At 37.4% G+C, this 23,407-nt stretch overlaps 1 protein-coding gene across 1 annotated transcript in view; it reads left to right on the top strand.

Moving 5' to 3' along the window:
* LOC140226693 (T-lymphocyte surface antigen Ly-9-like) overlaps positions 1-23,407 on the top strand; it is a 104,586-nt gene that overhangs the window by 10,641 nt on the left and 70,538 nt on the right. The window contains exons 2-3 of the mRNA XM_072307133.1: positions 6,540-6,851; positions 21,862-22,206. Of these exons, the coding sequence (XP_072163234.1) occupies positions 6,540-6,851; positions 21,862-22,206 (657 nt within the window). The remainder of the gene's footprint in view (positions 1-6,539; positions 6,852-21,861; positions 22,207-23,407) is intronic.

Here is a 23,407-nt window from a genome sequence, read left to right as displayed (position 1 = left end):
CGGGTAACTAAGGACGAGATACGTGCTAGGTACTGTCAAGTTCGGGCCAACTGCGGAGAGCTCCGGGTAGCAAATTTGTTTCCCCGCAAGTCAAGCCGCAAAACTTCCCCAGATACGGTATGACAAGGCCTTGAGCATGCTCAAAACTTGTTCCGGAAGAGTCACGGGAGTTGCCCGTAGAGGTACGCGCAGAACACAAATAGGAAACCCTTACCGGTAGCACCTCACAGGCAACTCCAAAGCAGGTACTTCGCAATCCCCGTAAGTCGCTCGTAACAGAAAATGGATCGGTTTCAAAGCTCTCACGCGAGTCACACGGAACGCACGCAAGTAGAAGCTAAGTAGCACGCGTCTAGTAAGTAAGAAACAAGTGCGAAAATTGCAAACATTCTTGTCCGCCCGCGGAAAATCTTCTACGTGCTTTAAACTACCTCCTCGCCACAAGCCCTTGTAGCTTGCCCGGACAGGTGTGACACCGCCTTAAAGTCGCGCGTTTTTATTCACACATTGTTAACACAAATAGCAGTGAATCGCCAATAATTATCACAGATTGAAATATAGGACATTACTATTATATGTCTGACTTCTCTGTGAAAAACCACAACAGTGTGAAATCATATTCACACTCTAAAATGCAACCGTTTCATGTATCCGACTATTTGGACACACTGTGAACACATTGACACTTTGCTTTTCATATAGGAGGGTAGTTTGGTGCAGAAAAGCAACGTTGACTTCAATGAAATTCGGGCAGATATTTTTGCGGATTTTGTACCCTTAGTTTTTAAAGCAAAATTCAATGATTCCAGCGTTAGTTTTATAAAGAAATAAAAGCGTACAAAATGAATGATGGATTGCTTTGCACCAAATAGACGGCACGCATTCTTCATCCGTTTATCGAAGGTCTTTGGCAGCGGGAGGAAAAACAAATACCCTGCACAAGGATATATTAAAACTCATAGTTCCAACCTTTGTACGAAATCATTATTGTCATACAGGCAGTGTCATGTGCAAACGGATAACTTTACCCCCATTGGACCTCGGACTATGTTTCAACAACTGAGTAAACGAATGGTGTATGCCACATCATCAGCGCGATATGAAGACTTTGCCAAACATAGCGATAAGGCGGGTGTGTCAATGAAAGGAGGGTCAAATTTCCACGCACTAATTCTGTAAAGGAATCCCGCTTCTTTGGGACAAGAGCAGTGCCCGGGTATTTGCGACTATCCCCATTTTTATTGAGTATGATGTGATTTATGCTGTGATTATTCAAAAGGATGTTGCCTGTGTTACGACCACAAGTGGGCTCAAGTTACTCTTTGTGAATTATCGGATTCTTCGACGTATTCCGTGATGGAGAAAATTGCCTTCATTGTTCTATTAACATTTGTCGCTTGCCTCTTTTGTGGACACAATGTGCAGGGTAAGTATTTTTTTTTTCCAGATCACTTTTTTTATGTCGGGTTTAAGCTGCGGTACACCACTGAAAGGACGCGTGTTCAAAACACACGTCGAACAGTCTAGTAGTAGAAATCCCCCAAATGTCTGTCATCACTGTATTCAAAGGACCTGCGTTCGTAATATTTATCATATCACTAAGCCTACCTTATTCATTCTTTAAAGTTACTATCGTATAGTTTTGGTAAAGAACTAATTTCAGGTTTCTAACATTTTAGGTTTAGATAATGAGAAACCTCTTGTATGAAATATGATCGAGCATGTAATTTCAAAACAAGAAGAAGCAAGTAACGTTTATTTGGTGAAAATTGGTTTTAAAATGGCTGAGAAACCCACAACAGAGTAATCCTAAGAAAGAAGGGGACCCACCTTTTAATACGGTCGCTTTGTTTTACTTTTATCTCAGCCATTACAAGTCACTGTGGTTTCTTGATGTCTCGCAAAAAGTTAAAAGACCAATCCTCACCTTCACTAATACCATACCATCCCTTTTATATGCTCTAGTCAACTTCAACAATGGAAAATATAGGCCCTACTCCCTTTGAGCTGGAATGCAGTTTGAAGAATTTCACAGGACAACAAATAGATGAAAATGTGGGGAAAAGTGAAAAGAAACGACACAAATTACATTGATTTGGAACGTAACTCTAGAATTTGCATGGGTGATCTTCGGCCAAACAATGAATATTTATTTAAAGGGATCAGGACTTTATGACTAAAACAGCAACATAATAAAACAGGATGGTAGTTTATGTTTGACTTATCCGGAATAACAGGATGAATATATGAAGAGTTTGTTTGCAAAAACCGATAAGTCCATATTTGCCAAATGGAGATATTTGCGATTTGAGGTCAAGTAAAATAAAGAGAATAATAAGAAATTTTTTGCTTCTTTAGACCTTAAGTTCAAAAATGTACCTTTAAATGTAGTGACCAATATATCATTTAAAAGGTATTATTTTGTACTTTATGACACAGATCTTACTTCAAAATCTTCAAAAATGGACTTATCGGTTTTTGCAAACAAACTCTTCATATATTTTTTTTTTTGAAGTTTGCTCTGTATGGCCATTTCAAATAGGGCTTATATTCCAAATCCATGAATTTGTCTTTTTTTTTTTTTTTTTGGGGGGGGGGTTTATACATGTTATGATTAGTGTTCAAGATGTTAGCACAACACGTTAACAAAAACGAATAAAAAAAACCCCAGCATTATAAGATAAAAGCTGATAAAGACACATTTTACAAAGCTTTAATTTCCTCGGTTAACGCTTTAGATATTTTGAAAAATAAACTAATATTTGGTGGTGACTGGAATTGTGTTCAACATGGACAGTTAGATACGCAAGGTATATCATCCCATCCGCAGAAACCCAAGAACTGGTTTTTAAATCTTATTTAAACATTGGATTTGATAGATATTTCGCGATTGGTTCATCCAAAAAAGAAACAATTTACATGGCGTCAGCTATCGCTCGGTCTCTTTTCAAGATTAGATTATTAGCTTTATTATTTCGTTATCTTTACGATGTGTTGCTCAGAATACTGATATCAGACCATCTGTTCGTTGTGATCATAACGCCATTTCATTGAAAATCAAGATTTGTGATACTACACGGGGAAGAGGTTATTGGAAATTGAATAATTCTCTATTGTTAGACAAACTGTATAGGGAACGTATAATAGATGTGATTGGTAAGATGCGTCTTGAATATCAAAATATGCAAAAATATAAGCAAAAAATACGAAATCAATATTTCGTTCAAGTTCAACAAGATTTGAATATGATTGAAAAAAAAAGTTGATGAAGACCCTAACGATATTACAAATACAAGGATTAAGAAGAATTAAAATGAAATTAGAAAAAAAAAATGTATAGAAATAAATGCAGAGGTATTTTTGTTCGATCCAGAGAGAAATGGATTGAAGGAGAAAAATCTACGAAATATTGTTTGAGGTTAGAAACGCAGAATGCAAAGAGAAGGGAGATTAATGCTGTTTTGAAGAAAGACAAAGGTATTGTCGATGAGAAACGTATTTTAGAAGAGATTTATTTATACTGCAACAAATTATGCCACTCAGACAAGTTACATTATTCTTGTGAATATCTGCAAAATTTGAATTTTGTTACTCTGGAAGAGAATGACAGTTTAAGTTGTGAGGGAATCCTTACAGAAAAAGAATGTTTTGAGGCCTTGATGTCGATGGAAAATAACAAATCCCCCGGCAGTGACGGCTTAAGTGCTGAATTTTATAAGACTTTTTGGGATTATATTAAAGATTCATTGTTAGACAGTCTAAATAAAGGGTATAGAAATGGTACATCATCTGATAGCCAAAGACATCCTATATTGACATTGCTGTTTAAGAAGGATGATAAACGAAAACTTGATAATTGGCGCCCAATATCTTTGATAAATATTGATCATAGAATAGATCATAACATTACAAAACGTTTACAAAATGTTATTCCAAAATTAATCAATCTTTCTATCAAATGGGTTTTATAAAGAAAAAATCAGCAGTAGAAAATATAAGACTTATACAGGAATTATTAGACTTTTGTTCACAGACAAACTTCCCGAGTATCTTTTATATTTCTTGATTTTAAGAAAAGTTTTGATAATGTCGATCATGATTTTCTGTTTGAAATTTTCAAACGGTATAATTTCGGAAAATCGTTTATTTAGAAGTTCAGAACTATTTACAAAAAAAATGCAGATTGTAAGGTTTTGAACAATGGTTGGTTATCCAGGACGTTTCCAATAAATTACTAAAGGGGTTCGTCAGGGCTGTCCTCTTTCTTCATTGCTGTTCCTTTTAGTTGTTGAAGTACTTGCAATGAAGGTACGAAATAATGATAACATCCAAGGTATATATATATTCCTCAATGTGAGCAGTCAAATTTAAAAGAAATCAAAATATCTCAATTGGCGGACGATACAACGCTTTTTGTTGATTCTATCCAATCGTGAAATGAAGCGAGTAAAGAAATTGAAGCTTTTGGTTCATATGCTTGTCGAAAATTGAATTTTATAAAAGCACAGCTATAATGTTTAAATTGGAAACTGTGATGAGTGTATTGATGGTTTATAGTGGTCTGAGGAACCGTTCAAGTATCTTTGAGTGTTTTTGAATATTCATAGTGAAAATTTTGAATATTTGAATTGGTCCATCAGTGATGCAGGAAGATTGAAAAAAAAATGAAACGCATAATCAATATGTGAAAAATGATAAATTTAACATATGGTAAGATAGCAATCATTAAGTAATGATTAATTTCGCAAATGATTTATGTAGCAACAGTGTTTACGAGTCCTCCAAGCTGTATAATTGATATCAACTATTAATATTAACTACTATATTCCATATGTGCTGCTAAATAGTCACAAATCTTCTTTCACAGGCAGATAATTTCTTAGCAGATTGATACTGACGAATAAAGAAAAAGACTTCTATGAAAACGTTTCACGCAACATTCGGCATTAGCATTACATAAAAAAATACTTTCAAACTGTGATCGAAACATCAGTGTCTGTTTAACTACACAAAACAGGTACATCAAAAGACAACATAACACAAACGCCTGAAGTAATGCCTAATCTCAGAAATTATAATTGAAATTAACGAACAAAATTCCCCTTATCTCCTTATAACGGCTTTTATTACTCAAGCTAACACCGTATCACACACACACACATACACACACACAAATACACACAGAGTGCTGTTTTGGTGAAGAGTGGTTGAAGAAAGATCATCTGCTTGAAAATAACAACAATAATGATTACATCATTAAAAAGATAGTCACTATATAGGGAAAGTGTCTTGGTACAATACTTTGCTAGAGGTGAACTATGATTTGTTTTACAGTTGACGTTAACCGTTTTGAAAGTTATTCTGAAAGGGAAGAGTAACATTTTACAGGTGCAGAAGTAAAAAATTTGATCAAAATTAGATAAATTCAGTGGAACTATTGATAATTAGTGAAGAGTTTCTCAGATTTTCACAAAAACAGTTCTTGGACAGTCATTATGTTGAACACGTAAATGGTAGGTTGATGATGTTATCGTCTCATAATCTAAAACAGCTTCTCACTGGTATGAGTGAAAAAAAAAAATGACGCATCCATGATATCTTTATGTGATCTCTGTACTGCTCAAACAGCTTGTTCGTAACATGGCACCATGGAGAAAGAAAGAGGTTGCACATAATTATAGAGGTCATACTATTGGACTTGAACCTGTAAACAAGGTAGAGCAGTCCAAGCCCTACCACCTGTCATGCCAAACATACTGAAATATAGTCTTAAAAGATGAAATCTATAGCCTGTAACAAACTGATAAAGTATAATTGGTGAGAGTAATTACCTCAACAAAATATAATAATTATCTCATTTGCAGGCAGGACACGTTTTCTTTTAGAATTTTGGGACTACATTGGTTTCGTGTTGCACGTTCAGGAAGCTTCTTTTCTTTGGAAGGGCTGAAGTAATTACAACCTTTCTCTAAGGACTTTGGAGTTGAGAGTGAAAGGGTAAAAACACACACAATTACACACACAAAAAAAAAAAAACTTGCAAATTTCAGGGCTTTGGTAAAATAAATTGATGGAGTAATTAACTAAAACTCGAAAGATACCAATTCTTATATACATGTATTCGTACATTAGACGAAATGAGAGTAGACTAATAGCCTGATAGACCGAATGAAATGTAGAGAACAATCGGGCAAAGTATACGAGCGGCAATATTAGTCGAAATGTCCATAGAGCAAATGATAAATATACTAACTAGATTTAGACATACTGAAAAGAAACCAAATGGCACAAATGGGGGGGGGGGGGGGAATCCAAGTATACGAAATGGCAATCAGACCACCTGGTCATTAGACAAAATGATAATTAGCCAAACTGGGCATTGAACCAAATGAGGATTCGACCAAACTTGCGTTAGACGAAACTGATAGTAGACCACGTGAGCTTAGCCATAGTGGTGATACACGGACTGGAAAGTAGACCATCTTATAGTAGACCAAGTGGCAATAAACCCTTTACTTGTACTATTTTCGTCCTTGTAGCCTCAGTTGTAGGTACTGCCCCCACCGTTCGAGGATGGAAAGGGGAAGACATCCGAATGAGGTGTGACATCCAGGGGGAACCTTTTGGTGTGTACTGGATCAAGGAAAGTATCTCAGATCAGCAGACAAGGACACCCAAGGCTACATTCTTTGATGGGGTATTTGAGAGCAGGGAGGAACGATTCCACATCGACCAAGACTTCAGCCTAGTTATCACTGACTTGGAGGTGGCAGATGAAGGTCGTTACTACTGCCAGGTGGTGCACAAGAATCTTGAGGTCTTTGAAAATTCCACGTTCGTAACAATATGGTGTAAGTAGTTTCTTCTTACTTCACTTGGGAATCAAGTAAAAAAAAAAAGTCATCTCAAGTGAATATGGTGAAATGAGTAAAATCGATGTTCGGTGGACGTGGAAACTAATAAAGGAATAAAGAACAACTAAAGAATGACTGTCAATAAACAAAATCATGAATTACATAATCACATTGACTTACGAATAATAAATGAGATCCTGCACGTGTTGTGTGAGATATGAATAATACAGTGTATGTTCATTAAGTGTTGTGGACCATAAAGACAACATGCAATGACAAATGCACTTTTTCCAAGTTTGAGTGTCACAAGAAGGAACGATGAATGTCTCACTGAATGGATGAGATCTTTCAATGAAAATCACCAAATAAATGGGCCAGCCTGTACCAATGCAGGTTTGTTTTTAGGGTTTTTTTCCTAACATTTTATGATCCATTATCGTTAGCAAGGCCAACTGTCCGAGAACTTGCCACTCTAACAAACAAACAACCAAAAAAAAAAGAAAAAAGAAAGCCAACCCACACCGTCCATTTTTCTGTTAATATTCATCACATAACTCACATTGACAAACCATGTCTTGAATATAAAGAGGGAGAAAAATAATGGATAGTGGATTAGCCTTTGTGGGAGCGACCAAGTTATAGACAATGTGGCCATGTTGAATGTTATGAACAACAGAAGGTATTAAAAAGCAACCCTAAACACAAACATGCAGTCGTGCAAGCTGGCCTGTTTTAATTTGACCACTTTCATTGGTAGATATCCCGCATTCATTGCGACATTCATGGTCCCCTCATGTGACACTCAAACTTGGAAAAAGTGCAATTTGTCATTGTTGTCTTGTGTTCAGTCATGCATTACATTATTGTCAATATTACTAGGTATCAATGGAAAGAGTAAGAGTTTTTCTTTCCTCACAACCAAATTGGACTCTCCATAGCTTACAATAATACGTCTCCATAGTAGGATTACCTTTTTTGATAAGCACTGTATGAAGAGTGTGCTCGCAAAAAATATTAGGTGCACTTTTCATAAAAATCAATCGACATATACTGTGATTTAAGGAATAAGGGACCAATCTGAAGATATAATCAGGATAACAAAACAACACTTCAGTCTAAAATCAGTGTTTTGCGGCAAAAACCGATATGTCCATGTCTCGGTTTGTTGCAAAAATCGATAAGTCCACATAAACCGATCAGCATGTCAGATAGTGTGTCAGGTAATTTCATTGATTACGCTCCGTTATGCGTGCTGTACATGGTAACTATCATGCCAGGGGCGTCACCAGCTTTTTTTTTTTTTTTTTTTTTGCAAGGGGGTGCGTTTTGGTAACGAGATTTTTTGGACAGACATTTGGAATACAGAAAGCTCTCAATCCCAAGACTTTTACTGTTTTTTTTTTTTTTTTGAGTGAAACCAAGCGGGGAAAGGGCACCGGCGTAGCTAGGATTTAATCTGGGGGGGGGGGGGGGGTGTTAGTATGCGAGGGAGCGAGCAAGGGGGGGGGGGGAGGGTATGGAAATGCCTGTTGTCCTCGCTCCTCCCACGGTGAGAACTTCTTGCATTTTGATGTTGTAAATGGTGCAATTTGATGCAGGCTTTTTGCGTGTTTTATCGACTTGAAACAGTCCCACTTGTTTAAGGTATCAGTACATTTTGAAGTAAATTGTTATTGAACAATTTGCCTATAAATGGTATAATCTAGATAAACGTCTAGTAATAATTCTTACACTGATGTCATGAACGCGACTGAGCCCGAGCAAGCGGAACGAGCAAGGGGGAGGTTGTGGGAGGGGTTTGTCCCCCCTATAAATGGATTATGGAATGACGGTGTGAAACGACAAATTACTGGCAGCAATATCAGGGGAATTTTACATTTTACAGTCCAAAAACTTCCGTTCTTTGCCATATTTTTTCGCTTTGGAAATTAAGGGGGGGGGGGGGGGGGCGCACCGGGCGCAACTGCTGGCAAATACTGGCAGCAACATCAGGTGAATTGCATAACGATTCAATGTGAGCGAGCACAGAGAGCGAGCTTGAACATTTTGACATTTTATAGTAAAAAAATAGCTATATTTTTTCGCTTTGGAAATTAAGGGGGTGGAGGCGCACTGGGCGCAACTGCTGACAATCTGGCAGTAACATCAGAAGAATTGCATAAAGATTAAATTCGAGCGAGCTTGAAAATTTTGACGTTTTACAGTCCAAAAACTGCCGTTTGAAGCTATATCTTTTTTGCTTTCGAAATTAAGAGGAGGGCGCACCGGGCGCAACTGCTGGCAATTACTGGCAGCAATATCAGGAGAATTTAAATGCCAGCGAGCGGAGAGAGCGAGCTTGAAAATTGTGACATTTTACAGTCCCCAAACTGCCGTTTGTAGCCATATTTTTTCGCTTTGGAAATTAAGAGGGGGGACGCCTGGTGCGCCCCTCCCCCTGGATCCGCCACTGGTAGTCAAGGGTGCCAGCGAGCGGAGCGAGCGAGCTTGAAAATTGTGACATTTTACAGTCCCCAGACTGCCGTTTATAGCCATATTTTTTGCTTTGGAAATTAAGAGAGGGGGGGGGGGGCGCAACGGGCGCAACTGCTTGCAATTACTGGCAGCAACATCGGGTAAATGGCATAACAATTAAATGCGAGCGAGCGAAGAGAGCGAGCTTGAAAATTTTGACATTTTTACAGTCCCAAACTGCCATTTGGAGCCATATTTTTTCGCTTTGGAAATTAAGAGGGAGGGGGGGGGGGGGGACGCCCGGTGCGCCCCTCCCCCTGGATCCGCCACTGGTAGTCAAGGGTGTCGGTTTATGTTCATGAGTGGGGGAGGTATGACCAGCGAGGTGGCGTCGAAGTTACCAAGCGGGGGAAGGATCTCCAAAATCTGCACTTTAGAGCATCCCCTATTTGTGCGTGTTTGTTTGTGTGTGTGTGTATCATATACATGGAAAAGTTAGAAATTACCCCAGGTCAAGTCTTTTTATTGGCAATGCAAGACATTTTTATACAGACTAGTATGTAAAGCAACACTGCAAAATCATAAGCGTAAAAAGCGTAAAAAGGTACAAAGGTGTACATTCTACATTATGTTTATGTTGTTTCTGTTGTTCTGTTACTGTTTCTGTCTCTTGTTTGCGTCCTTGTCTGCTATTTTGTCTTCAGTTCGTCAGTCTTGTCCATCCCGTTTTGTCCTTTACAACCTTTTCTTTAGTAGTTGTCTTGCTGTCTAGTCCTGTTTTATGTTAGTTCGCGTCTATGTAAATGTATGTATTTGTTAATCTAACTAACTAGTGGGCTTCCAGACTTCTTCCACTTTGTTATCTTTGTGTATATACGACGGTTCAATTTATCTTTTCGTTGATGTTCTTTTCCAGAGGGACCCACATACTACAAGCTCTGTCTTTTTAGTGGGTCCCTCCATTTTGCGCATTTCAAACAACGGTATACAATCATGTATTTCGCTTTGATCACTTATATTTCTTTCTTGCAATACAATGTATGATTACTTTAGGTCCTCAATTGTTATACTCTTGTTATTTCACTATGTTCTACTTCGTCGGGTGCCCGTGCATTGGCCGCTAACGCAATACAAATTGTATTGCGTTAGCGGCCTATGCACGGGCACCCGACGACTTACCTTATTTTCTGTTACTATATGAAGTGAAACATATGTTTTTGTTGAAAAATGAAATAAACTTTGAACTTTGAACTTGAACATCACATTGCGCAACATTGTAGCGACTCTTTTTGCCGTTCGGATGTTCTGAGTACACTGCGCACATCCTGCTTATATGCAGAATGCCAACCAGGAATCAAGCTGAATCACAATCTTTTGTCGGGTCCGGGCTTTTTGAACAATGTTTCACACTATAATCAAATTATACCTATTTAATTATGGTTAAAAGAAATCATAGACAAATATCCTATTTCTTGTTCACCCTTTCATTCAAAAGCAGTTTACTAACCCTTGAATTACTAGTTTGGTGAGTCTTTTTTTTTAATCAACGGATGGGGGGCGCACCCCCCCCCCCCCCCCGTAGTTACGCCACTGCTATAGGGTGAAATAATTGGACAGATTTCTAACAAAAAAGCAAGAATCTCTTCATCGCGGGAATTATGATTATGTGGGGTGGGGCAAATGGTGCGCTTGGCTTCCAATATTTTTGTGGAGGCAACATTTTTGTTTTCTTTCAAAAGCAAGAAGATCTTCTCATGTCGGGAATTATTGATTTATTGAGGGGGGGGGGGCAAAATTAAAATATGCTTGCCCCTCCAATATTTTCATGAGGGTAACTTTTTGTTTTTCTGTCAAAAAAAAAATGGTAAGAAAATCTTCTCGTCTCTGGAATTATGGAGGGGGGGGGGGGTGGGCAAAATGATATGCTTGCCCCTCCATTTTTTTTTTTTTTTTAAATGAGGCTAAGGCTCGCTCTTGGGCTGGCAGTATGGATTGGTTAGAAGTAACGTACATAGACCCGACATACTTGTAAGTAGCACACGTACATGCAAACGTGTACGTGCTCCGTATCGTACGGATGTACAGTACGGTCGATAAATAGTAAACACTGTATCGAATACTAGTAGATATGTATAAAATCAGTGCTGCCAGAACCAGGGGTACGAATTGTTTTTGCCCACGATTTTTTTTTTCCTCCCTGGTGCAAAATATAGAAAAAATAGAAAAGAATAATTATTCAGAGTCCGGCGTTGAGGTCGCTCGCAGTTTGAAGTGTGTGTGTGTGTGTGCGTGTGTGTGTGTGTGTGTGTGTGTTTAAGAAACTGAAGGGGGGCGCGTTCGCACCTAACGCACCCCCTCCCCCCCCCCCCCCCGGTGACGCCCATGCAAGCGACACGCACGATGCGGACTTCGCTATTGAAGTATGCAAGCTGCATAGCCTGCGTCACGACTACTGCATGCTGATCTAAGGGCGGACTCACACTGTGCGATTTTTACTGCGATTTACCCTTTGCGATGTCGCACGACGAGAAATCGCACAGTGTGAGGATGTCTGCGATACGACAACCGGCGATTTGGGGGCTATCGCAGCCATCGCAGCCCCATCGCAGAACTTTGAACATGTTCAAAATTCTGCGACAATCGCTTGCGACGATGATCGAAAACTTTCTGTGAAACAAGGCTGTAGAAGAAATACTAATCAAGATTTGGCTGGATATGCTTCCTTTATTCCACAATTGCTTACTGATCTATCTCAACGTGATGACGAAGATGAGATGGGGAGGGAGTTTTACAACGACTTAGAATGCAATCGTGAGTAATTCTACCATGAATATGGGCTTCTCGCGTCCATCGCAGCTGTTTTGTCCATACGTAGTCCCATGTATAGAGTTTGAACGAGGGCAGATTAAACAGTCTGGGTTGGTTAAAATTTTGTGTGCGTACCGCCGGACCGGTAGGCCTACTGTCTGTATGCATATTAGCCTTGGCCCTTGGACTAACTTGTTAAGTCAAAAGTGTTAGATCTAACGTTAATGTTTAAATTATAGGGCCTACTAGACCTAGGCCCTACTGAGTATACCTGGTACTATAAACTAGACCCATATCTAGCCATGCCTAAATACGCGTGTGTGGGCCTAGAACCTAGAAGTGGTTCTAGGCCTAACTAGATCTAACGTTACATTGTGATACGTGTTCCAGTCGAATTTTAATAAATCGACATAAATTTACAGGATATAAATAACGTTACTACTAACGTTAGTACTAACTAGGCCCCTGGTCTGGACAGGCCCTAGATCTAAGTCTAGACCATATTGGCTTAGTATTGCACTGCCACTGGATCGACTGACGTGGACATGAACACTAACACACGTAAACAGCTAAGTAACGTTAGGGCCTAACGTTAGACGTGATTTCTGTCTAACTTTGAAAAAGAGTAACCTAACCAACAGTTAGAGAGATCCAGATAATTTTTTTTACACGTTGATAGGAAAGAAAGGATATTGATATTGAAAGTCTAGCCCATTAACGTTAAGATGTAACTGATAAGATCTCTAATGTTAGAAATCTACATTCTTAAGTCTTATAAATATAGATTAACTAGTCTGTCTAAACCTAACTACACGCAGCCGCTGTCGCGAAGCGACTGCTGTGCTGTGCACAGCTGTCTGGTCAGGCTAGTCTAACGTTAGACCTAACTGTGACCAGCCCCAACACACAGGACAGTATACTAGTAACTGTGTACATGGAGCGTCCTGGGGTTAGTCTAGACCCTAAGCACTAGTCAAGCACTAGGCAGTAGCAGTCATAGCATGCACTAACGTTGGCACTACTCGTAGTCAGCAGGCTTCTTCTTCTTAGTTTTAGACCCGTTCTACAAGTACAACATTAAACGATGGTAGGCCTAATGTTTCTAGTCCCTTATAGCTTACGGTGATCTACCGTAAGGGTACTAACGTTAGATGGGTCTAGGCCCTACATTTTTTTTCCCAAAAATGTGCTCGTGGATTTAAAAATCATACGGTAGGCCTACTCTGGTTAAGCTAGTGATGACTACAGAAATACAGTGTAGATTATTACTTAGGCCTAGGCACCTACTGGATCTAGATTGTCAGTAGCTGTGCTAGCCTTTCCTGCCCTGGGCTTCGACCTTGGTGGTCTAGAACCGTAGGCTTACATTTTGTATTACGATTAGAGGAATTAGAACTCTATGCGTTAGACCTATACTGTATATTATTTGAGATCCATTGCTATAGTTACCGGTACAAGCAGTATGAATCCAGATCCTAGACAAAAAAATAAACAATATGTTCGGAGGAGTTTAATGACATTAAAAAAAAAAAGTAAAAATCTTTGACGGCTCTCGGATCCTCCCAAACATTTTTTTGGAGAGTAGACATAGGGTCTAGTCTCATGGAAATTGCCTAACTAGGGCAGGAGTATAGCACTCTAGATTGTTAAGAATAAGGCCTAAATGGAGCTGAGGTAACTTTGATTGATCAATTGATCTTGGAGATTTGTACGGAAATTGTAGTCAAGATTCAAGATTCAAGATAATTTATTGTCATGTATAAAATATACATAAAATTTGTTTTCGGACATACATAAAGATAGAGGTGCATAAATGAAGAATATAAATCATGAAATAAGTTAACATAAGTTTTATACCATACATACATAAAATATATACATTTAATACAAAAAAAAATGAAATATTGCAGGAGAAAATAAGCGTATATAAAGTATGCATTTTTTTTTCCCCCTTCGCCCTATTCACCCCATCCAGGCACTTCCATATGCTAGAGCACTCCTCCAGTTGAGACTTTAACACATATTCTACATACCACTACCCCCCCCCCCGACTCTCAAAGAGTACACTTCCACATACACACCCACACACACACGCACACACACACATACACGCACACACACATACCCCTGGTATGTGATTAACATTTTATCCATGTTTGTCACTGCGAGTTTTTATGTGATGATCAATCATTCACTCCAAACTGAAAGTTGTTGCTGTATGAGGCTGTAACATGTTCATGTCCAGGTCTGCAGACTAGTGCTACAAAGTATTTGATTATCTGGTAGCGCGTCATTTGTTAATCTGTGTCGATAATAAACACAGCCTTGTCGTTGCTGCCTCAGCAAGTCACAAACGTGCTGTGCACAGCACTTGGTAAGGCTATAGTATACACTGTAGTACCGGTATACATGTCATACTCTCTGTTAACTTCAATTGCCCTTTAATTTCATAACAAAGTATATCAAAATTAATTCTCAGTCTGAAATCATCAAAGACCCTGCCCCAATCTGTAGGTGTCCAAATTGGACTTGCAGTTTGATTGCAGAATATAAAACATCATTCAAGGGCAATCATGAGTTATCCAAAATTGCAGACTGTAGGAAACAAATGCTGTATGCGTCATATGTGTTACTCATGTATATCAACATACTTGTACTAAATACACTATATGTATTAATGCATAGTGTAATTTGGTTTAGCTTTCAGGCCCTAAGACCTTAGAGCATCTGGTTAATGACTGTAATAATTATGATTATGATATATGAATTTATGAAACACTTATGTGCAGGCCTCTATGATGTTATTCTGAGTTACATGCAAGTGCTTCTGCTATTTCCAATGATAAACAATGGTGAATAGTTGAATAAATTTGTGTATCACTATATGTTTTTGTTAACTCTATTCATTCCCAAATGTTGTCCTTGTTACCCAAATGGTAAATTTAGAGTCTACTGTAATTATCATTAATACCTAAAAATATTTGTCCCTTTGTGTCATCCTAAACAGGTCTGAATAAAAATGAAATCTCTAAGGAATTCATACACAAGCTTGTCACAGTGTTGAAAAGGAAGAGCAGAAAAGGAGCAGCTGGCAACCGGTTGTCCTGCAGAAGTAAATGAATCCCTCTCTTACCTGCAATTTCTGAGGACAAACATGCCAAGAGGATCACTTACCTGGTACCAATTTTGGAGACTGAGGTACAGTATATGTGTTAGAAGATAAAATAAACACTTTTTCATTCTTTCCAAAATTTTTATGTGACTGCATGTGTGAATACATCAGTTTCTTTTTCTTTTTATGGTGGCTTGACAATTAAAAAACAAACACTAAGTTGAGAGAAAGAAAGAAATTATTTCAAAAAGTGTAATTTAATTGTCTTTTACATTATTTTGAAGAAAATAAAAATTTCATTCATGCTAGCCTAAAAGTAATGAATAGTTTATTCATAGAACTTCTAATACCGTTCATTGTTCGCAATTTCTAGAAATTAATGAAAACATCATCTCTCTGAAAGAATGAATCACTTGTAAGACATATGAGAAATGCATCTCTCTTCATCATTCTAATTCAATACAATAATATGTATTCATGTTTGTGTGTTTTTTCTTTTTCTTTTTCTCCTATTTACTAGGAATTACAAGATGATAAAGACTCTACCAGCGAGGCGTCAAAGGCTGAAATGCTACACATAAGGAGCAGGAGAAGGAGATGCAGGACCTGTCAACGCAATACCTAAGAAGATAAGGAGGAGTCAAGAAGCAAAGGAAACCAAAATTCTATCAGCAGTAGGTACCCTGCTGATGCACTAAAGGAAAATGTTTGCTTTACCCCTCAAATAGAGAGAGAAAGAAAAACAAAAACATGTTTGTTGTGGTTGTTTATCTCTCTACAGACAAGTGCAACATATTTATGTATTTGGGGTGTACCTGAAAATCCCAAATTTGATTTACATACTTCAAAGAACATTGTTGAGTTGGCTTTATTCACAGAATTATCATCCAGGGATACTTCTTTTTGTCAGGGGGTTCAGATCTAAGATCACTGTCGAAATTTGCTGATTTTAAGTTATCACATCAACAAGGATTATTCAGGTGTAAGCTCTCTAAGTATAAAATAAAAACATGCCACATTGTTTTTTACTTTCTCAAGAAAAATAAAATTCCACAGTCAATTCCATGGTCGAGGAACTTCATAAAAACTCAACTTGATAACTCAACTGTGGTTGTCAGTTGCTAATGTATGTAGTTCAAGTGCTGTAAACACTGTGAGCAAAAGGGCGGAAAGTTGGAGGCATCCTAAACTACAAACATGGAACCTTATGCATTTTTGTAACAATTAATATTTCCCCTGTTTTCTCCCTTTTGCTCTCTTTTTTTTTTTGTGTGTTTGTTTAGCCCTTGTCATGCAGTTCACCTCAACACTTACACCTGTAACTGCAAGATCGATGTGGGATGACATTGCTGTCTCTCTGGGACTTACTGGAAACAAAATGTGACTTTTCAAAGCAGGAAAATGGCAGCTACTACAGCAGGCAGTCCTGAAGGTGGAACTTGAAGAAACTGACATATTGACTTACAACTATATTCTTTCATTTATGTTGGACCATCAGATCAAGTTTCCATGAATTTTACATGCATTTGATGTTAACTTACAATGGTTTTATTTCAACTACAAACACAGCTGCTCTCGAAAAAATCAAATTTACATGCAATCACAGTGAGTCTTTTTTTTTTCTGAAATACCAACAAACAGCTGAAGAATTTCAATGTGCAAGGTTTTATCATGATTTTAAGGCGATTATGCACTGTTACTCCTGCAATGCACTTTCAGTTTCTCTTTAAAATTTATCCTGCAACTTTAAATCAAGTACAACAAATGTACCATGTTTTGTTTGTATCACTGAAAAATTGGAGAGGGAAAAAACTCCTCAAGATTTTGTTTGATTTGTGAGGGCCATTACAATGTTCAGAGACAATAGCAACACTCTTTCCACTACTGTTTAGAATTGTATGTTTTGTGCAACTTTACATTAAACTCAACATGTGTACCAAATATTGTTTTAATGGCTTGAAAACTGGGGAAGAAAGCTGTTCTCAAAGCCGTTACGTAATTTTGAGGGCAATTAGTGCTGTTACCACAGCAGCACACTTTGCAGTGAGCTGATCATGTAAGCAAAACTTTTTTGAATCGATGGAAAACTTCAGAAGTTCAAGAGATGTTTTACCTTGAAGTTGTTGTACATGACTTGCACTGTTGCAAAAGTGGTAGTGACATGACATCATATTTCTTTGTCACTCACAGGACTGCGCAGAGTAAAAACACCTTAGGCCTATGTGGAAGTGAGAGCTTATTGTAAGTTTTCTAATATTAGTTTAACTTGACCATTGAACAACTTAGTTTTGTAAACTTATTGATCACCCTAATAACGCCATTCTACATCAACAAGGCTTTAATCATTGCACAATGATGGAATTGCACAGTGTGTTTTCATTGCCCTTGTCTAAGTGTATTAAATTGTGAGTCTGACAATGATACATGTATTGCCAGAAATGTTTGAAATAGAAAAATGGAGAATGGCACATGTATCATTGCAATAAGTTGTACTATAACTGTAAACAAGAAATCATGTTACTGTGCAATTCTGAATTTAGAGTAATGTGAATGCAGCAGACAGCATTCTGAGTTGGCTATTTTTTCCTAGGCAGTCATCTGTATATGCTGCCGCTTAAGTGCTGCATGGTATTTTAATCATTATTTTAACTACTGATCTCCCCCCCCCCCCCGCACAAAATTATGTTTGTTTGTTTGCTTGTTTTTTATTATACCTCTATCTGTATTGCTGGATAACATTTATTTCTGGACTCAACATCTGAGAGTTTGAGTCAGCAAATTGTTATAGTTGTTTTTGCTACATTGTGGGCTACAATTTGCCACTTACCCTTATCATATAAAGCAATTCAATGTCCATTCATTGGTATCTTCCTGATTTAATATTGGTAACACAATTGTATATTTCTTGCTTATAAGTCAATTCTGAAAAGTAAAATGTGTAACCAAAAATACATGTACTCCAGCCTTTAACCTTTTATCTTTTTTTTCTTCCACACATTTTAACCAGCACATCTTCTTCTTGTAAAGAATGTCTAAGGTAGGCACCAACATAATCTGGGATGGACAGAAAATGGACAGTGTTGAAGATGAGATCTCCTGTAATGATATTACATTATTAAGGTATACAATGGACAAGGTTTACACAGAGTTGGAATTTCAATTCAAATGGCTGCTTTGCCACAGTATTTTGCAGTGTATGCAGTGTCTGATTAATCGGGATTAGAACCAGTAGCACATTTAGTGCATCTCCAAGCACCCCTTCGGATGCTGGTATGATCATTTCATTTTGGCATATTCCAAAATACACTGTATGTTCACAGTAAGTGTTTATGTACCTTTGTACATAAACTCTAACTGTAAACATTGCTTGTAGAGTATGTTAGATTGCAGCAATTTGCTCTCTGAGGTTTGTTTGTTTGTTTGTTTGTTTTTGCAACATTATTTGGGATATTGTAGTGGCATAGGTAGTTGTCGCGTGCAAATTGTAATGGTAACTCGTTGAACTGAACTTCTTGTAGATGTTAAAGTTGACTGAATTTATTAATTGTTTATGTGGAAAAGAAATGGAAGTTGATGTTTTTGGTCACTTTGTGTGATACTATTATAAGAACTATGACATCCACACTAGAGTATGTATATGTGCATTGTACATCACAATTATGATATTGCTTTTCCTACTAGTTTTGCCTTTTTTTTTTTTTGGCCTTTTTTGACAGTACAATTGTATTGAACTAATTGAAGCATACAGCTGTAGTCATGTTATATAAAGACAAACCAACAACTTGTACCGCTTTGTACCATCTTCTCTTTTTCTTTTTTGATGATGGAAATAAATAAACTATTTAATTGACTTTAATTGTGATCAATTAATCTATATTGTATATCTAATTTAATGACTTGAATATATCATTATCTTTATTCTTGTCACGTTTTTATTTGTGAATCAATATATGAAGAGTTTGTTTGCAAAAACCGATAAGTCCATTTTTAAAGATTTTGAACTACCGACTCTGTAATAAAGTACAAAATAATACCTTTTAAATAATATATTGGTCACTACATATAAAGGTACATTTTTAAAGTTATGGTCAAAAGAAGCAAAACATTTCTTATTATTTTCTTTATTTTTCTTGACCTTTAATCGCAAATATCTCCATTTGGCAAATATGGACTTATCGGTTTTTGCAAACAAACACTTCATATATTGTAAATAAGTGTGATTCCCTTACATCTGGATGGTAATATTACATACACAAAACAAGATTTACTTTTTCAAGGGCCAGCCAGAAAAATATGTCAGCACAATATTTTATGTGCTTGAGAAACCACAATGTTAGAATTCCACTAGCAAAGCCATAGAAAAGCGTTCAGAGAATACAGACCTCCGCCAAGAAGTACATTTTCACCCTTACTGTGATTTCTACCCATTGTTATAATTACATAAATATGCATAATATGCTGTAAATAATTATTTCCAATGATCAAGAATCCTACAAACACCCCACCCTCCCCCCCCTTTTTTTTTTGGGGGGGGGGGGACTTTGATCCAGGCAATGATCCAAATTGATACCAAAATATGGCATATTTCATTTTTCTGTCATTATTAACTTTATTTCTTAGAACTGTATACAGTGTTATTTGATTCATACTTATCTAGTAATTTCTGTAGTTACTTTAGAGTCAAACCAAAAGAAAAAAAAAAGTAAGCTTGAACATACATGTACTTTACAAACCAACGTCGCAAAAAAAAAAATAATAATAATAATAAAATACAAACATTCACGAGTGACTTCATTCATGGTTACCGTTCTTCATGATGAACAGGTGCCATAATGTACGATGTACGCATGCGCACGGTTTAAATCGTAGGCCACAAATCGCACAGTGTGCGGTATACATCGCAGCACCTGCGACAGAGTGCAACAGGCTGCGATATCGCACATTGTCGCAGCGCAGCGCATCGCAGTAAAAATCGCACAGTGTGAGTCCGCCTTAAGGGTGCGTTCGAGCGCTCTCCTAAAGCGAACTGTACCGTACCGTACCCGCGCCAGAGGAGCATTCGAACGCTCCTAAAGTGTACCGTACCGTACTGTACCGAGCCAAAAGTGGACCACTTCCCGATGTGCTCCAAAAGCGTACCAAAGCGTACCAAAAGTTCGTTGTAAAGCATGCGCGTATCATGCGCATACGTCACAATGCAAAAACATCATTCTCTTTGTTCTGGACAGCTGTAAGTAGTTCAAGCGCCAGGGGTGAATGACATTCTTGCTACAAACAAGCGTGACCTTTCTAAAAATAACTCGTGAGTACGCTTTCTCCACAGAGCGCTCGAACGCTCCAAAATTGGCATGGTACGGTACGGTACGCTTTAGTTCAGTTCGCTTTGGTTCGCTTTAGAGCGTTCGAACGCACCCTAAATAATCGTGTATGTCGGTAAGCTTCCTAGAGGTTACCCAGATTTCGTCCAACCCGGGACCAGAGCAGGAGCGCAAGAAATGAACTATACCGTTACTATGGAAACGCAGTTTCCACACATTCTAAACATGATGTCCTAATTCCCCCGTTCCAAGGAACAGAATGTGTGCCAAATTGCATGAGTATTGCTACAAAATATGAGGAAGTAGTTCGAACCAAATTTTGTCGTGATTTATCTTAATGACGTTTGGTTACCACAGCATTGCAGTTTGCAACACATTCAAAATAAATGTCTCCACCACCGCACCAACAGTGTACCAAAGTTTGTAAGCATTTGGCTTGAAAAAAAAAATGAGGACATTCTGCGATCCACAATATTTTCAAGATTTATTACCATAATATGCCGTTTTCATACTACTATACAGCGTATAATGTATTGTTACCATGGCAACTCAGTTTTCAATACATTCGAAAAAAAAAACATATCTTGCATACACCGTATCTCCATTGAAAAACCAATGTGTTTGTGCTAAACTTCATGAGCAGTGTTAAAAACTTGAGAAGACTTGCAACGCACAGATTTATTACCGCGAGCGGTGGACTTATCGGCTTTTGCAACAAAACGAGAAGTATAGACTTACCGGTTTTTGCGGCACAACACATTGAAAAGTAGAAAATTTCAAATTAACCTCTTAGTGTAGATTTCTAAAAATTAAACCTCCTATTACATGGTTAACCGACATTCATAATGTTACGATTTCTAAATCATTCGTGTTCTTTATACGCCAACAGAGTGTCAGGAAAATCGCGCTTTAAAATAATTGAACAAAATGGACTTATCGGTTTTTTGCGAACAAACTTTTCATAATGATACATACATATGCTATAGTGGTGAATACAATCAAGGAGAAATTTACCAAAAATTCAACCTTAAAACATATACTATATATATATATATATATATATATATATATATATATATATATATGTATATATATATATATGTACTATTATAGCGAATGCAAACGAAGGGAATTAGACCAAAAATTTAATCGTAAGTGACTATCATTCATAGTGTAGGCTTTCATGAGATGTATTAAGAGAGTCTACCATGAAATAGATGATATCCTTTCAAAGTTCAGTATCTTGCTGAGTAAACTGTTGAATTCCAATATGAAATAAATAATGTATCATTTCATCAACTTCATATCTCTCCAGCGATGGCATCAAAACACACGATCGAGGAGTGCGTCGATACGAGCCAAGCCCATCAAAGCCAGTGTATATACCACACTCCCTTTGATACAAACTCCTTTAACCTTACATGCGTTGTGAGTGGATTCAAGCCTAACATTTCCATGCTATGGACAGGGCAGTCGGGAAATATATTGAATTCTATGATATCAAAGCAAAACGTATTATCCGAAGACACATACGAGAGGTTCGAGACAATCACTGTTTCAGCCAATCACGGTGGGACAGTGCAAACCTTTACCTGTACGGCTACCGGAGACTCCGTCAATGGAACGTCGACCGCAGATATCATCATTATCCCTGTCCAAGGTTTTATGAAACGTTGCTTATTTTACGTTTTTGATGAATACAGGGTGGAAATTTTATAATACCAAAACATTTATTATTCTACAGTATAACTCTTATGTCAACTTTTATGTGAACTCGGTACAGGAAAAGTTTTATGTGAACTCGGTACAGGAAAACTTTTATGTGAACTCATTACACAGGAAAGGTATATACGATAGAGTGTAATTTTAAGAAATAAAATAATGTAACGCAAAAGTGACTATTCTTTCATATATGTGACCCTGAATCACAAAAGGGCAGATTCTGAAAGAGCAGATTCTAAGCTCTAAGATAATGTATAATTCACTTCAAATGGAATCTCCTAACCTAATATTTTAAAAGAATGCACAAAAAAAGTGTGTAGTGTTAAAACTTTTAAATACCCGGTCTAATCTATAACGGAGACGTGCTCTATGCAATGAATAGGACTAAAACAGAACGTAAAACGACATAGCAACAGCGATGAAGACATTTTCACATTAAGCTGAAATTAATCAGGCTCTATTAACACATTCTATCCATGAAAAAATCTAACATTCAGAGCAGTAGCCTCATCCTTTCAAAGGTTATGAGAACTAAAAGTGAGGAGTTGGTGTAAAGGGTTTTAAGAAATGAAGAGTGTGTATTAAAATGGCTTTAAGAAACGGAGAAAGGATCATACTCTAAGACGCACCTAATTACACTATTCTGCAAAAAGTTGTTTTACAAACATCGCTAAAAACACAATTTCTCATTTGCCTAATGATCCATTACTTTAGAATGATGAAGAAGAAGGATTTCTCTTTCAGAAAATATGAAAACTACAGATAGACCAGGTTGACCCGTTTCTCCCTTTCACAAGTCCTCACACAAAATCAGAGCGTGTGACTTTTTTGTTGGTTATTTGATGCACGGTTACATTTAAACAAATACATAAAGGAAGCTCTTTTTTTTCGCTGAGTAAAAACAAAGAAAAAAATCGCTGTGTTTTCTCCCAACCATTGTAATCTTGTAAACATGTGTATGCTGGTTATAAAGATACGATCATTCACTTCTTTGGTACCAGCACATAACACGTTAACACACGTTAATGTATTAAGTAATGAGTGAAAACGAGTTCCAACTGTGTTTATTATTTTTCAATTTTCCAGGAAAACGCTCTAAAGCAGGTCTCATCATTGGACTTGTCATCGGTGTACCTGTA

The sequence above is a fragment of the Diadema setosum genome, chromosome 3 (genome assembly GCF_964275005.1).
Source record: "Diadema setosum chromosome 3, eeDiaSeto1, whole genome shotgun sequence".
In the NCBI taxonomy this organism is placed as follows: domain Eukaryota; kingdom Metazoa; phylum Echinodermata; class Echinoidea; order Diadematoida; family Diadematidae; genus Diadema; species Diadema setosum.
Note: the sequence above shows the minus strand (reverse complement) of the source record. Positions and strands in the feature narration are given on the sequence as shown.